Below are 18102 nucleotides of genomic sequence, written 5' to 3' on the forward strand. Positions count from 1 at the left end.
CAAACATTGGCGCTCTTTGATTAAGCTCCAAACTGGGTGGTAAAAACTGCAGGAGGTCAGAGGGTGGGGGTGGTGACCACAGAGGGCTTCACAGGGTAGACCTGGAATAATAGATTAGAATGGCATCAGTGGAGAGAGGGGAGACTTGCAGATGAAGGAAACAAAGTGAGATAAAGCACTGGAGTGTTGGGAATGACTTGTTCAGAAGAGAATAAAGGCAGCCTGATCTGATCTGGGAGAGAGGGACCTGCATACAGTTACGGAGGCAGATGAAGCAGGGCCTCATTATGTGGGGCATTGAAAGTTAAACAGTCGCACAGGGTAGGGTTTGGAACTGGCCAGAGGGGACCTCAGTAGCAGTTGGATAACTGTATGTGTTTCAATTCTTTGAATTTCAGCCTTTGGCCAAATTTATGTCTATTATATATTAATCAGCTAACAACTATCATGGCATGTACATTTGATAAGACTGTGGGGTTGGTGTTCACCTGCAAGAGGTGAAAGTATAGTCAGGCCCACTGTCTGGATTAAAAAGGCTTTTTCTTAATTAAATGAAATGTCACTTCTGAATAATCTCATGTATTCAGACCTTTCTTGTCTGGAACTTTTCTCTGTCCATACTATTTTCCAGAGTCAGAAGGAACTTTAGTCCCTTTATTGTTACTGACTCAGTTAAAACCTGTTTCTACTTTCAAAAAACAACAACAACAACAACAACAACAACATTGTAATTCAATCATTTTGCTCTTTAAAAAGTTTGTTGGGCAGGGTTTTTGTTTGTTTGTTTTTTCAAAGTGATGGGTGCAGTGTTTAATAAGAAAAATAAAAAGAACAGAAGGGGTCTGATGCCTTTGCACTTTCTTGTCTGCTTTTTTGTAAATTTGAAGTACAGAAATTATATCTTCCACACTAACTTTGCCCACTCAAAACTATTAGGTAACTGAAATCTTGACAAAGGGGAGGCATGTGCTGTGTTGTTCTCAGTGTGGTCAGGAAACCAGAGGCCTCGTGGTGTTCCACTTAGTTTTCCTGTGTGCATGCAAGCCCACATACTGGTGGGCTTAGGATTTTGTCAAAGTTAGCTTAGACTGGTCAAGAGAAAGGAGATTATAATAACTAGGAATTCATGTTCACTCATAAGGGGTATTTAGGACAGAATATAAGATGTTTCAACCTTTGTTGTCTTACTTAGCGACATAGTTTAGAAGGAACGCACTCATATGTCAGTCTTATCTCTTCAGCTGGATTTAGAATTCTAGTATATTCCACCCAGGGAAGTAGTGAACTGTAAGTAATGAAAAAAAAAGAACACTTTGTAGTCAGTTAAATTTTGACATGTAATTGATTTAAAGGCAATTAATAGCTCTGCCTTCCTGAGCAGGTTGCTGAACATCTCTGAGCCTCTGTTTCCTTTGCTGTGAAATGGATAGCCACCCCACAAAGGGTTTGATATTCAGCAAACACTTAATAAGCACTCAACAAATGTTAGTCTTCTGTCCTTAAACGTTTTAGTAAATTTTTTAGTAAAATTTTTTGCTACTAACACACAGTAAGGCTTGGAAATTTCCTTTTGGGATTATCTGGGAGGACTTTTCATATCCCTTTATTATGTGACCCTCTGTTAGTATGTATAGAGGGGCAACTCTAGGCAAAATTCTGAGACAAAGAAACTTCACTGTCTTCATTACCTGATTCACTCTAGGCAGTCCCTTCCTCTACTTCAAATATGCTCACTGTCCTTTCTGTGAAGACCAAAGTAGGGAATCAGTAATGGTAGAGTTTCAGGCAAGGAGAATAGAATTGCCTTTAGGTTAGGATGTTACTCCCAGTGCTCCTTATTTCACAGCCTCCTGGATCTGCACATGAAGCCAACTCCGAAGAAATGGGAAGCTGACTAAATAATGTTCTGACTCCAGAAAAAAGTATAGAAAGATAGTAGTTCCAGATAGGAAAGAAATGAATAAAGTTATTCAGAACTGATTTCATAGTCAAGGAAAAAAAATTCTTTTAACCCAGAAACTGGGCATGACAGTATTTTTTTTTTTTTTTTTTTTACTGTTATCACCTGAAGACATAGCAGTTTTTGAGAAACTTCCTTTAAGGATTTACATACTTTTCACACTAGACTCTATTTTTGAAATTATTTAGGCCTTAACATGTTTTTAGAAATGGTACTGCAAGCATGATTATGGTAGAACTGTAACTCAATCAGAAAACAGTAAGAGTAGAGGTGTTTTTTTTGTTTTTTTTTTTTTTGGCAGGAATAAAATAGGAAATCTTAAATTATGCTTCTGTGCTGCCACCTCTCGGAATGCCTGTCAGGAGAACTCCAGGGAGCCAGGGGTGGAGGTGGGAGATTGATAAGAAAATTCTTATTAGACATTTTATCTAAGATTTGTTTCTTGTTGGTAAAGAGCTATGAATTATAGGTTTTTACATGGCTGATTGTGATCAAACCACTTAGAAAATATTGCAAAGAGACAAGCTGAGAAAAAAGTGTCTCTTGCTATGGTTATACCCTGAAATTGAGCAATAGGAAGCCAGTGGTTTAGGAACTCATGCAGTATTTATTTAAAAATGCACACAGATGTGTTTGGTTACAAAAAGACGACACAGTGGCAATGCTGCACTGGTTTATTGCCAAACAGACTAACCGGGGTTTCAGATTTGATTTTCCTTTTAGGTGTATTTTGTAAGTAATTTAGTAGAAGACTGAATAGGCAGCTTTGAATGCTATTTGTTCACTCCTCCTCCTCTCCACTATTAAATCCATTGGCACAGACTAGGCAAAGACAGGCTCATTATTTTTCTAAAACGCAGACTGGCCCTTCCTAGAGTACTATTTGAAATAAACAGAGCCAGATGGAGAGAGACTACGTACCTGAATTTCTCTTTGAGGAAGATGACTCAGTCAAAAAGTATAACCTGTTTGAAAAAAGACAAATACACATGCACACCATTATTTATTTATAAAGTTCAAGTATATGTAATAATTTGGTAGGAGAAATTCTGAGCATCCACTTAGAAAGTGTCTAAGTTTATTTTGTAATACTGTAACTTCATTGTTCTAGTTCAATATGCTGTTGCCTTTGTGAGCTCAGATTTTACTGTTGGCCAGTTATATTAAACTTTATTAAGCATGTCATCCTTTCACCAGAAGTAGAGATTGCATGCAGTATAGAAGGATGAAAAATCTAACATTTGTGCTATCCCTATTAAGCTTAGTCTAAGTGACATTGCTAATAGCAATAAATGCTTTTTCTGTCTTCTCTCATTGGCATTGCCATTCTCTTGGCTCCTATCACCTAACCACCTTGTATTATTGTCTTAGCTTCTTATTTAAATACCCTATTGCAATTGAACTTTTAAATATATCTATTTCTAATCTCTCCCAACAGATGGTAATATTTGAAAGGGATCATGGCTATTTATGTTTAGCTAGTTTAGAGAGCCTAGCAAAGATTATTGAGAGTCACTTAAGAGACACTCAAGAAATATTGTTGAATAACTATTAAGTGCAATTCCTGACAATCATTTTATATTTTAGCACATCATAGTCAAGAACTTCTGTCAATGTTAATTAACTGTTAGTAGAGAAAAGACGTTGATTGTAAAACAAGGCAAAATTCCCACTTTGATTAAACGGTTTTTCTTTTTTGGCAGGTGGGCACTTTCTTTCATAAAAAGGATCTCTTTTTTTCCCATTTGAAGCATCATTGGTGAGGTTTTGATCTTTCTTTAGTATTTAGAACTTTCTCACTGGTACCTTCTAAAGCAGAAAATATGTCACTCCCCTTTCTTTGAAAGAAACTTGACTCAGCATGACAGACAGGGAGCTTGCTAACACTTGTGGGAAGACAACTGTTTACTCCAGGAAACAATTGTTTCATGTACCTTTTCTGTGACTTTGGAGGGAAGAATACCCTGAATCTAAAAAAATCTAATGTGGGCAGAAATGACTTGGAATTCTTTGGGTAGATGTGAGGGCTATGATTTACTGTTTGAAAAATATTGATTTAAATTCCTGGACGGTGCATTGTGTACTTGCAAATACATTTATGTGCTGAAAAGGGTATCAGTAGCATTTTAATTCCAAAGTCATTTTTATTCTGGAAGCAATTTAAATTTTATTCCTAAATGAACGCTGTGACACCTATTCCTCTTGTTTCTGGCAATATATGGTTTTCAGTCTCATGTGTTCACTGTGTCCCTTTATTTTAAGTCCCTTTAGGGAAATTAGGAAATTAATATCACCAGATGCTCCCTTATGAGGGTGTGTCATAGGGAGCTTGTCCCTATAGATGTGTAAGAAAGGCAATAATTGGCCGAGCGTGTTGGCTCACACCTATAATCCCACCACTTTGGGAGGCAAAGGCAGATGGATCATGAGGTCGGGAGTTAGAGAACAGCCTGACCAACATGGTGAAACCCCATCTCTACTAAAAATACAAAATTTAGCCGGGTGTGGTGGCGCGCTCCTGTAATCTCAGCAACTCAGAAGGCTGAGGCAGGAGAATCGCTTGAACCCGGGAGGCGGAAGTTGCAGTGAGCCGAGATTGAGCCACTACACTCCAGCCTGGGCGACAGAGCGAGACCATCTCCCAAAAAAAGGGCAATAATTATTTATATATTAAAAATATCCACTTGAGCCCAGAAGTTTGAAGCTGCAGTGAGGCAAGATCATGTGACTTCACTCTGCACTACAGCCTGGGTGACAGAGCAAGACCCTGTCTTAAAAAAAAAAAAACAAAAAGAAAAGAAAAGGAAACTATCCCTTGCAAATAAACCTATATGTAAATTTTTAGACTTGAAAATGTGATCAAGTTAGGAAACTTTTTTTTCTTTTTTTACTTTCCTGAAGATTCAAAGCTGAACAAAAGTTCATATTAGACATGGCAGAACCTATTAGCAAAATATGGTTATGGCCAATTCTATTCAGTCTTATGGAGATGTAGAACACACTGGGAGATATGTGTAGTTGTCATCAGGCAGTCTCAGGGTATGGGAGAAATACTTGGTCATTACTGTCCAACTGATGGCTGGAGAGTAATTACGTCAGTGACCGTACACTATCATGCTTAGTGATACCAGGCCTGGCAACCATTTTAACTTCACACAATGAGTTATTTTCTCAATGAAGTAAGGATTCAATAAGGTAGGAAAAGCCTCAAAAAATAATTTATCTTAAAGGATCTCTGCTTTTTTTCTGCTTATGCAAATGTGACTGATGACATTTTGCTAGGGTCATGTACATAGAATTCTTAGCATGTCTTTTCACGCATTCAAAAAAAAAATCTGTTGAAATGCCAGTTCCCTCATATTATGGGGTTTTCACATGTTGCTCAGGCCACTGTCAAACTCCTGGGCTCAAGTGATCCACCTGCTTCAGCCTCCCAAAATGCGGGGATTACAGATCTGAGCCACCACGTCTAGCCTTGAAAGTACAATCTTAATTGGACATCTTTATCTACTCAAATTTGTATATATGCTAATAATCAACAAATTACTTGACATACATGAGACTGACTGAACCCATCTACTGTATTTCAGAGGTTGAAACCTATTTATTTAATTGAACCTTTCATCAAGTGCATTCATCTACTAAACACTCCTATTTATTGACTTTACACTGATTTTTCTCAGTTCAAAAAAGGGCATATGTTACATTTAGGAATGAAAGTTTGATTTTATAAGCCAATTAAACAGAAGTGCCATTAGAATTATTACCTTGTAGCAAATTTTGCTAGATTCTAACTGATCTTTAAAGGGAGACATTCAGTACTCTCATCTAAATAGCATTGAAAAATTATAGTTTCTATTGGGAGAAATTGAGAATTATTTTCCTGAGGTTATGTGATGATAGAGAAAAGTATTTAATCACATTCATTGGCAACTTAAAAACACAAAAATACAACCTCTATGCTTATATGCATGTATGTGGGGGTAGATGGAGGGGTGTAAATCCAGAGGGGGACTTGACTGCCTGTGAGTTTCTTATTTTGCATTTTTATTATCATTGGTGGGATAGATTTATTTTATTTTCTTTTTTGATGACAACACTCCACGTGTCCTTTTAGTGTGATTCTATGAAGAAACTTGCTTATTGATTCCAATTCTGTAGCTCAGAAATGTTAAGTTATGGTTTTAAATATGGGTTAATTACCATTGATGTGTGAATTCAGCTTCTAAAAGAAATGCATATTAGAAGAGAAACTTAACTGAATAGTATTAATTTAACAGTTTTCAAAGCTCTCTCCTAGCTGTGATAAGGAAACAGAATACATATGTCATCTCTACCCGGTAATCTAGATGAACACACTAGATTGGTGCAAAGGTAATTGCAGTTTTTGCCATTGAAGGTAATGACCAAAACTGCTACTACTTTTGCACCAACCTAATACATGATACATAGAAAATATACCTTAGCAGCACATGATAAGGGCTAATGAATGGTACAGATATATTGCAGATTTTATAGTTTGCAGGATTAGCCAATATCTTTGTGTTCAGTGTCTGTTTTGAACAATTAAAATTGAGACTCTTGAAGCTTGTGCGATTTGTCAAGGAAAGATTCATTTCTGTTGCATATACAATTCTTGTTAAAATGGAAAGCAGACCTGCGTCATTTGGAAAATCTTTCTAGAAAGGCTGAAACTAAGAGAGGCTTCTAGAGCATCAGAAAACATAACTTTTCACTCACACAATTATGAGTTAACTGCATTTTTAGGTATTGATATGCATCAGTTAGTTTTGCATGTCCACCATTAAATAATGAGAATTTTCAATGGAAAGAAAGAGAAAGTCAATTTGACAAAAGGACCTGTGGGCCAAAAGCTCTTCAATACACTTGTGAGGCATCATTAACAATACAATAATAAAGACTGAAAATTACATAACTTCTGTGAAAGCACAGTCTTTGCTCTATGGCTGATTTCATTTCTACCAGCTCACAAACACTTGACTTTTGTTGAATTTGGAAAATAATGGTTTTTTGTCCTTTGGGTCCTAGATTAAGAAGAAACAGCAGGATGTGCTTGGTTTCCTAGAAGCCAACAAAATAGGATTCGAAGAAAAAGATATTGCAGCCAATGAAGAGAATCGGAAATGGATGAGAGAAAATGTACCTGAAAATAGTCGACCAGCCACAGGGTACCCCCTGCCACCTCAGATTTTCAATGAAAGCCAGTACCGAGGGGTAAGAAACAATTTAAATTCTTGTTTATTGAAATAGGTTGCCCCAAATCTATTCACTATTTTCAACCCTGCCTCCAAAATCTGCATATGTGTAGTCATATCGCTTGCATACTGTCATTTGTCCTTTGTATCCACCCAAAGGCTGGATGTAGATAATGGCTATGTTTTCTAAATATGTTTGCTATTGATTATGCGTCACAGCCAAACTTAGGAAAGGTTGTTACTTTTGGAGAATGCCTTGTGACTTAGAAGATGACAGTAGGAATCCCAACCAAATTTAGTCATGTGAAGATTCTCTTGCATTTCCCAGGTTGAAACCTCTTAGCTGTTGTTCTTCTTGTTATGTATCATGGATATCTCATTGCCTTTCTTAAAGCATAGCACAGATCAACTGTTCTTCAGGCCCTGGGCATGTCTAGCTAATATCTAGTCTGTGGGCTCTGAGAAAATCTCAACTTAAATGAATAATGGAACAGAAATATGGAGAATGCAAAGAACAGTGTCTAACCAGAAACAAGCATCTTCTTACTGGGAAATAGGTACCTGTTTTCCATGGTGGAGGAGGCTGCAGGCAGATGTAAATTTGATATGATGTGGAATAAATCATTCTGCAGTTTTTGTCCCATAGTATAGCATACTTTTCAAGCTGAATTAAATAAGATCCAGAAGCATTGCCTTTTTTTTACACCTTACTCCTTCCAGAATTCTAGTTTTATGGGAGTTAGCCTGTCCCCAAGGAGGTAGCTGAGTCTGTCAACCAGTCAGGTCATTGTGAATGAATCTCTTTTTTTTTTCTTTTATTGGTATTGCATATTGCTAATTAATTTTACCTTCTTTTCATCAAGGACTATGATGCCTTCTTTGAAGCCAGAGAAAATAATGCAGTGTATGCCTTCTTAGGTCTGACAGCCCCACCTGGTTCAAAGGTATGATACCCTTTTTTTCCTGCTTTATAGGTCATTTTATCGCTGCTGAGCTTTTTTAATCAGTAAAATTTTCACTTTTGTTAAGTATTCAGAGTAAGTCAGAGACAGTCCTTTATAGCCAAAAGTGCCTTCTCTGTATGCACCTAATCCCTATTAGGGCAGACAGATATGCATAACCAAATACATAAATTATGTGTTTAGCAGGTAGGTAGACTGACTTCCCCATCAAACTGCCCACAGCAGCAATTTTTTATTGACTTACTCATGAATAAGTGCTTAGTATTTTTAAAGCCTTTATTATTTTAGCTGTCCTACATGGTTCTACATTGACAGCAAGCATCTCAGTTTATGATCATCTCCTTGGCAGCATTTATTGTCTTTTTGCAAGAGCAAATGAGAGAATCATCCATTCAAGTTAATTAAGAGCATCTGCATTGCAAAACTGGTCACTAAATTGCTCGCCAAATTTGAGGCTTTTTTTCCTGCCAACACAAATTAAAATTTTTAGTAGCAGCATTTTCAGGAAATACCAAAAAAAGGAAGCAACAATAAAATTGTCTATCTAATGGGATGTCTCAAAACTATCAACTTTAAACATACCTTTGCCTTTTATATTAAAACTTGTCCACACAAACTGCCTTAATCAAATGCGTGTCTCTTGCTCTATCATTTCTATGTTTTGCTCTTGGCAACTAATTTTATGTTAGACAGATTCTTGAAACTCCAATTCCTTCTCCACTTTTAAAAGTCTCCTATTTTAAAAGTCATTTTTCTAGTGAAAATTGTCTGTTTTCTCTAGACAGAATTTACTAGTACTGTGTTTATGTCATTGCGACATGGTTTTCTTCATGAAATTTCTTTTCCCATGGATAAAATGTTACATTTTAGGGTTTGTATAATCTGAACCATAAGAAAAGTTAGGCAAGGTACTTTTAAAAAAATAAGATAGTAAGAGGACTAGATTGCAGCATCCGGAGGCTTGCGTCGTGAATTTTAGACCCAGATAGACTGCAAGAACAAACCAGCAATCCTGAGAGGACCCACTGACCATCTCAAGGAAGCGGACTTCTGTCGGACCCGGGAGACACCCCAAATTCTGTTAGTGCCCCAACTGTGGAAGTGGAAAAGGGATACCCTCCTCTCCCCAACACACCTTCCCACTGGAGAAGCTGAAGGTCTCTTTGCAGAAGTTTCCAACTTTACCTGGAGCTGAGTCAAGTTAGAGAGCCCAGTGAAATACAGGGGTAGAGGAAGCAACAGGAAGGCCCTGGGAGCTCACTGGGTCCCCAAGCAGCCCATTTCTGCCTGGCACCACCAGGGTCCATCTGGATGGTGGCCAGAGGAGCAGCGGGTAAAACTTCACAGAAAGAAGGAATTCTCTAGTCAAATTTTGTAACAAGTCGAACAGGGCGAGAGGCCTCCTGGCCAGAACGAGGGAAAGGCCACAAATACTGCTTGCAGACTTCACAGGCAAGGGAAGAACTAAAGCCCTTTTTTTTTTTTTTTTTTTTTTTTCACAGCTGGGAGGCAGATAACCTTGGGTGAATTTTTAAGCCCCTTTGCCCTCCACCTGGAAACAGACTCAGGGCTGTTGGAGGGGGCCGCTGTGGGAGTAAGACTGACCCTTTGATTTGCCTGGGAATTGGGTGAGGCATGTGACTGCCGACTTACCACGACTTCCCTGACAACCTGCATGACTCAGCAGAGGCAGCCATAATCCTCCTAGGTACAAAACTCCAGTGACCTGGGAATCTCACCCCCATCCCTCACAGCAGCCTCAGTAAGACCCATCCAAGGAAAGTCTAAGCTCAGACATGCCTAGCCCTGCCCCTAACTGATGATCCTTCCCTGTCCACCCTAGTGGAGGACAAAGAGCATATAATCTTGGGAGTTCTAGGGCTCCACCCACTGATGGTCCCTCTCCAGAATACTACAGCTGATGCCGTCTGGAAAGCACCAATTTTTGGCCCACCAGCACAGAAATAGAGTATTAAACCACCAAAGCTAAGGACCCTCATGGAGTCCATTGCACCCTCTGCCACCTCCACCGGAACAGGCACTGGTATACATGGCTGAGAGACCTAGAGATGGTTCACATCATAGGACTCTGTGGAGACAACCCCCAGTACCAGCCCAGAGCTGGGTAGACTCGCTGGGTAGCTAGACCCAGAAGACAGACAACGTTCACTGCAGTTTGGCTCACAGGAAGGCACATTTATAGAAAAAAGGGGAAAGTACTACATCAATGGAACACCCCCGGGACAAAATAATCTGAACAACAGCCTTCAACCTTAGACCTTTCCTCTGACAGAGCCTACCCAAATAAGAAGGAACCAGAAAACCAACTCTGGTAATATGAAAAAACAAGGCCTTTCAACATCAGGAAAAAACACACTAGTTCACCAGTATTGAATCTAAACCAAGAAGAAATCCCTAACTTACCTGAAAAAGAATTCAGGGGGTTAGTTATTAAGCTAATCAGGGAGGGACCAGAGAAAGGCAAAGTCCAATGCAAGGAAATCTAAAAAATGATACAAGAAGTAAAGGTAGAAATATTTAATGAAATAAACAAAAAATAAAAAATAAAAAATTCAGGAAACTTTGGACAAATGTTTAGAAACACGAAATGCTTTGGAAAGCCTCAGCAATAGAATTGAACATGTAGAAGAAAGAAATTCAGAGATGGAAGATAAGGTCTTTGAATTAACCCAATCCAAAAAAGACAAAAAAAGAGAATAAGAAAATATGAGCAAAGCCTCCAAGAAGTCTGGGATTGTGTTAAATGACCAAAACTAAGAATAATTGGTGTTCCTGAGGAAGAATCAAATTCTAAAAGCTTGGAAAACATATTTGGGGAAATAAATAAGGAAAACTTATCTGGCCTAGCTAGAGACCTATACATCCAAATACAAGAAGCACAAATAACACCTGGAAAATTCATTGCAGAAACATCTTCACCTTAGGCACACTGTCATCAGGTTATCCAAAGTTAAGACAAAGGAAAGAATCTTAAGAGTTGCGAGAGAGAAGTACCAGGTAACCTCTAAAGGAAGAACATTATCAGATTAACTGCAGATTTTTCAGCAGGAACCCTATAAGATAGAAGGGATTGGGGCCCTATCTTCAGCCAACAAAACAAAGTGATTATCAGTCAATACTTTTATATTGAGTGAAACTAAGCATCATACATGAGGGAAAGATACAGCTCTTTTCAGACAAACAAATTCTGAGATAATTTGCTCTTACCAAGCCACCACTACAAGAACTGCTAAAAGGAGCTCTAAACTTTGAAACAAATCCTGGAAACAGATCCAAACAGAACCTCTTTAAGGCATAAATCACACAGGACCAATAAAGCAAAAATACAAGCTTAAAAGCAAAAGCAAAAACAACAATGAAGAAAAAACAAAGTACACAGGCAACAAAGAGCACAATGAATGCAATGGTATCCCACATTTCAATGCTAACATTGCATATAAATGGCCTAAATGCTTCACTTAAAAGATATAGAACTGCAGAATGGATAAGAACTCACGAACCAACCTTCAAGAGACTCACCTAACACATGACTCACATAAATTAAAGGGTAGAAGAAGGCATTTCATGCAAATGGACACCAAATGAGAGTAGGGGTAACTATTCTTATATCAGACAAAACAAACATTAAAGCAACAGTGGTTAAAAGAGACATTATATAATGGTAAAAGGCCTTGTCCAACAGGAATATATCACAATCTTAAACATATATGCACCTACACTGGAGCTCCCAAATTTATAAAACCATTACTAATAGACCTAAGAAATAAGATAAACAGCAACACAGTAATAGTGGGGGAATTCAATACCCCACTGACAGCACTAGACAGAAAGTCAACAAAGAAACAATGGATTTAAACTATACCTTAGAACAAATGGACTTAACAGATATATACAGAGCATTTCATCCCCAAACTGCAGAGTACACATTCTATTCAACAGTGCATGGAACTTTCTTCAAGATAGGCCTTATGACAGGCTATAAAATGAGCCTCAATAAATTTAAGAAAATTGATGTTATATCAAGCAGTCTGAGACTGCTGTGGAATAAAACTGGAAATCAACTCCAAAAGGAACCTTCAAAACCATGCAAATATATGGAAATTAACTAACCTGCTCCTGAATCAGGATTAAGTAAAAAACAAAATCAAGATAGAAATTAAAAAATTATTTGAACTGAATGACAATAATGACACAATCTATTGAAACTTCTGGGATACAGCAAAGGCGGTGCTAAGAGGAAAGTTCATAGCCCTAAACACCTACACAAAAAAATCTGAAAGAGCAAAAGCAGACAATCTAAGGTCACACTTCAAAGAAATAGAGAAACAAGAACAAACCAAAACCAAACCCAGCAGAAAAAAGGAAATAACCAAGATCAGAGCAGAACCAAATGAAATTGAAACAACAGCAAAACAAAAGATAAATGAAACAAAAGCTGGTTATTTGAAAAGATAAATAAAATTGATAGGCAATTAGCAAGATTAACCAAGAAAAGAAGAGAGAAAATCCAAATAACTTCACTAAGAAATGAAACAGGAAATATTACAACTGACACCACTGAAATACAAAAGATTCATTCAAGGCTACTGTGAACACCTCTATGCACATAAACTAGAAAACCTAGAAGAGATGGATACATTCTTGGAAAAATACCACTTTCCTAGCTTAAATCAGAAAGAACAAGTTACACTGAAAAGACCAGTAACAAGCATCAATTATTTAAATGGTAATTTAAAAATTACCAACAAAAAAACTCCAGGACCAGTTGGATTCACAGCAGAATTCTACCAAACATTCAAAGAATTGGTCTCAATCCTTTTGGCTCTATTCCATAAGATAATGAAAGAAGGAACCCTCCCTAACTTATTCAGTAAAGCTAGCATTACCCTAATACCAAAACCAGGAAAGGACACAACCAAAAAAGAAAACTACAGACCAATATCCTTGATGAACATAGATGCTAAAATACTTAACAAAATACTAGCTAACCGAATCCAACAACATATCAAAAAGATAATCCACCATAATCAAATGGGTTTCATACCAAGGATGCAGGGATGGTTTAATACACACAAGTCAATGAAGCTGATACACCACATAAACAGAATTGAAAACAAAAAATCACATGATCATCTCAACAGATGGGGAAAAATCATTCAACAAAATCCAGCATTACTTTATGATTAAAACTCCCAGCAAAATAGGAATACAAGGGGCAGACTTTAATGTAATAAAAACCACCAATGACAGACCCACATCCAACATAATACTGAATGGGGAAAAGTTGAAAGCATTCCTGCTGAGAACTGGAGCAAGACAAAGATGCCTACTCTCACCAATTCTCTTCAACATAGCACTGGAAATCTTAGCCAACACAATCAGACAAAAGAAAGAAATAAAGAGCATCCAAATTGGTAAAGAGGAAGTCACTTGTCACTGTTTGCTGATGATATGATCATTTATCTTGAAAACCCTAAAGACTCCTCCAGAAAACTCCTAGAACTGATAAAAGAATTCAGCGAAGTTTCTGGATACAAGATTAATGTACACAAATCAGTAGCTCTTCTATACACCAAAAGTAACCAATCAGAGAGTCAAATCAAGAACTCAAACCCTTTTTACAATAGCAAAAGAAAGAAATAAAAACCACTTAGGAATATACATAACCAAGGAGTCAATAGACCTCTACAAGGAAAACTACAAAACACTGCTGAAAGTAATCATAGATAAATCAAATAGAAACACATCTCATGCTCATGGGTGGATACAATCAATATTGTGAAAATGACCAAACTGCCAAAAGTAACCTACAAATTCAATGCAAGTCTCATCAAAATACCACCATCATTCTTCACAGAGTAGAAAAAAAAATCGTAAAATTCATATGAAACCAAAAAAGAGCCCGCATAGCCAAAGCAAAACTAAACAAAAAAATTAAATCTGCAGGTATCACACTACCTGATTTCAAACTATACTATGAGGCCATAGTGGAAACTTACAACCAACTGATCTTTAACAAAGTAAACAAAATCATAAGGTGGTGAAAGCACACCCTTTTCAACAAATGGTGCTGGGATAATTGACTAGCCACATATAGGAGAATGAAATTGATCCTCATCTCTCACCTTATACAAAAGTCAACTCAAGATGGGTTAAAGACTTAAATTTAAAGACTTAAATTTAAATTTAAGACCTGACACTATAAAAATTATAGAAGGATAACATCAGAAAACAACCCTTCTAGACATTAGCTTAGGCAAGGATTTTATGACCAAGAACCCAAAAGCAAATGCAATAAAAACAAAGATAAATAGCTGGGACCTAATTAAACTAAAGAGTTTTTCATGGCTAAAGGAAGCATCAACAGTGTAAGGAGACAACCCTCAGGGCAGGAGAAAAATCTGCACAATCTATAAAGCTGACAAAGGACTAATATCCAGAATCTACAAATAACTCAAACAAAGCAGGGGAAAGAAAGTCCATCAAAAAGTGGGCTAAGGACATGAATAGACAATTCTCAAAAGAAGATATACAAATGGCCAATAATCATATGAAAAAATGCTCAACATCACTAATGATTAGGGAAATGCAGAGCAAAACCACAATGTGATGCTACCTTACTTCTGCAAGAATATCCATAATCAAAAAATTTAAAAAACACGTTGGCGTGGATATAATGAAGAGGGAACACTTCTACACTGCTGGTGGGACTGTAAACTAGTACAGCTATTATGGAAAACAGTGTGGAGATTCCTTAAAGAGGTAACAGTAGAACTACCATTTGATCCAGCAGTTCCACTACTGGGTATTTACCCAGAGTAAAAGACACACGTGTTTATAGCAGTACAATGCACAATTGCAAAATCATGGAACCGACCCAAATGCTCATCAATCAACAAGTGGATAAAGAAACTGTAGTATATATATTTCATTTATATATATGATGGGATCTTGTGCAGCCATAAAAAGAAATGAATTAACAGCATTTGCAGTGACCTGAATGAAACTGGAGACTATCATTCTAAGTGAAGTAACTCAGGAATGGGAAACCAAACATTGTATGTTCTCACTGATATGTAGGAGCTAAGCTATGAGTATGCAAAGGCATAAGAATGATACAGTTGTCTTTGGGGACTTGGGGGGAGTGTGAGACGGGGTCAAGGGATAAAAGACTACAAATATGGTGCAGTGTATACTTCTGAGGTGATGGGTGCTCAAAAATTTCACAAGTCACCGCTAAAGAACTTACTCATGTAACCTAATACCACCTGTATTCCAATAACTCATGGAAAAAAATAAGACCCAAATTGTCATTGAGTTCAGTGAAGATTAGAGGAAGTATGAAAGAAAGGATAATTTATTTTCTGCAGTTGATGACTCATTTTTCAATAAAATTCGGATTAACTCATTCATTTATTATTCATTCAAAAAGTATTTGTTGAGTGTCAAGCATTGACTGAATATTAACGGTAAGACAAGTTACAGAGAGTACTGCCTAGTTCCTACATTCAAAATGCTAATAACCTAGTGAAAGACATGTATACTATAATTACAAACCAAAGAAGTCTGCAAGTAATTATAGTTAAAGGCATTTTTTGGTAAATTTTATAGGATTTGTGTAAATAAAGTGCAATAGGAGTCCAGAGGAAATAATAAATTCCTACTCAGAAGGTTGGGGAAGAGTTCATAGAGGGAGTGATATTTAAGCTGTTGGGGATTCCAAAATATTGATGTGACACTAAGGTGTCTTTCACAGAAACATTTGCTACAGAAGCCATTGCATTGGGATGTAGCTGCACATGATGGTGTGTTCACAGAGCAGAGTGTAGTACATCATGGCTTCAGAATAAGGCACATTAAGTAGAAGAGGCTGTATTAGGAGGTGAGATTGGCTATGTAGGTTAGGGTGAGATTATGATTCCTGGGTTAGGTAATTTCGTCTTTATCCTCTGGGTGTCCAAAAACCATGATGATAAATGGGGAGAGATAATGATATAACCATCTCCGCATTTTAAGATGTGATTTATTTCTCTTGCCTGATTGCTGTATCCAGGACTTCCAATACTGTGTTGAATAGGAGTGGTGAGAAAAGGCATCCTTGTCTTGTGCTGGTTTTCAAGGGGAATGCTTCCAGCTTGTGTCCATTTTTATAATAGACCTGTACTTATATCCTAGAGCCTAAAATAAAAGTTAAAAAAACAAGATGCAATTTAATCTATGTCTTAAGAAAATACTTTTGGCAGCTATATGGCTTGTGGAATATTGGAGAAATGAGGAATTAGAAATAGGCAGCCCCATTAGAGGACACCCTAAGAGTTCAGAAAAGTGATTGAGAGGGCCTAAAGCAGAAAGTATACTAAATAAGAAAGACAACTAGTTAACCCACATTGAAAAATTGAATTGGTAATAAAAGAAATATGATAAAATGAGTTAAATTTTTTATCTGTAATATCAGCAAAAATAAAACAAAATTGTAATAGTGCCAAAATGCCAAATATGTATCAAGAATCTCAAAAATATTGGTACTTCTTCACCCAATGACTTCACATTGGGTATTATAATCAAGTGAAATAATCCTATACATGGAAAAACCTTCACGGATAAAAAAGTGAATAGAAGTGTTAATTATAATCTTCAAACTTTGAAAACAAACTTGATATTGAAAAGTACTCTGTGTCAAATGTCCATAAAGCAAAAAATCCTTCTGTGTAAGACAAATAATTGTTGTAATCTTTTGTGTATTTGATTGTTTAAAAGAAGATATGTATTTATTTACTATTATTTACTCAATGTTGTCAATATGAAACATTTCTTAGTACTGGTCTTTCTTACTTTAAAGTGGAGATGATGGTTTTGAGATATAAAATAACTGATATTTTACTACAAAATAAAAATTTGGTGATGCTTGTGCAGAAAGGAAAATGACTCTATTGGCAAATGCATGTTCACTTCTGTTGAAAGAATAGAGGATATTTGTCAGAGAAATGTTCTCATTAGCTTTAGTTGAATTACACTGCTCCAGGGAGGAGCTATGGATTCTGTATCTGCTATGATATTTGAAGCAATCCTATTTATACTTAATTTATCCTATTTTGACTGCATCTCCAAGAAAGACTGTGTGTTCATAAACTTAGCTGTGGTGTTGGTTTTAGCTGCTAGGGAAAAAAAAAAAAAGGAAAGGGGAAAAGGAAAAAAAGGATGAATACCTACAATGGCCCAAGCACTGAGATAGGCACCCAGGTACATCTCATTTTAACTTTCCACCATCCCTGTAGGCTAGATGTACTTAGAGCCACTTTAGAGAGGACAATTTAAGTAATTTGTCCAAGGATATATAATGATGTAGTAGTAGAACCGAAATTTTAGTTCAGGATTATCTGATTTAGAACCAGTGCATTTATGGAATGATTTTTACATTGGGAATGGGGTGGGAGAGAACATCATATACTTGCTGCTAAATCTCTTTCGTTAATTAGATGACTCATAATTTCGTAAATATTGACAATTTGCTTTTAGGCACTAATAAAGAGTTCAGATAAATTTACATATTTGATGTATTAAATATGATTAGATAGGTAAATAATTTATTATATCTATGATGTATTCTAAAGATAAATTACAAGGAATTTTAAATGGAATTTTGTTTTGGATGTGTATGCTAGTGGTTTTTCCCATTAAAAATAATAACCTAGAGCTGTAGAATTTATGACAAATTATAGGAAAGATTGATAGAATGTCATTTTAGGGAAATAAACTTTTTTTCAAAATACTGGTTACCAATGAAAAGGAAGAAAACATACAAAAGACTTATGAAAGAAAAAGTTGCTATTTTGAAAAGTTAACCAAAATTGACAAACCTTTAGCCAGACTAAGAAAAAAAAGAGGAGAAGATTTAACTAAAAATCAGAGATGAAAAAGGAGGCATTACAACTTATGCTGCAGG

General features: G+C 36.6%; 1 protein-coding gene across 2 annotated transcripts in view; it reads left to right on the forward strand.

Moving 5' to 3' along the window:
• Nucleotides 1–18102, forward strand: part of SH3BGRL (SH3 domain binding glutamate rich protein like) — a 104451-nt gene that overhangs the window by 75204 nt on the left and 11145 nt on the right. For both annotated transcript variants that reach the window (XM_032251386.1, XM_032251387.1), the window contains 2 exons: nucleotides 7010–7195; nucleotides 8040–8120. In XM_032251386.1, the coding sequence (XP_032107277.1) occupies nucleotides 7010–7195; nucleotides 8040–8120 (267 nt within the window). The remainder of the gene's footprint in view (nucleotides 1–7009; nucleotides 7196–8039; nucleotides 8121–18102) is intronic.

This window comes from Sapajus apella, unplaced genomic scaffold (genome assembly GCF_009761245.1).
Source record: "Sapajus apella isolate SASKATOON/1434 unplaced genomic scaffold, GSC_monkey_1.0 scaffold75, whole genome shotgun sequence".
NCBI classification, from domain to species: domain Eukaryota; kingdom Metazoa; phylum Chordata; class Mammalia; order Primates; family Cebidae; genus Sapajus; species Sapajus apella.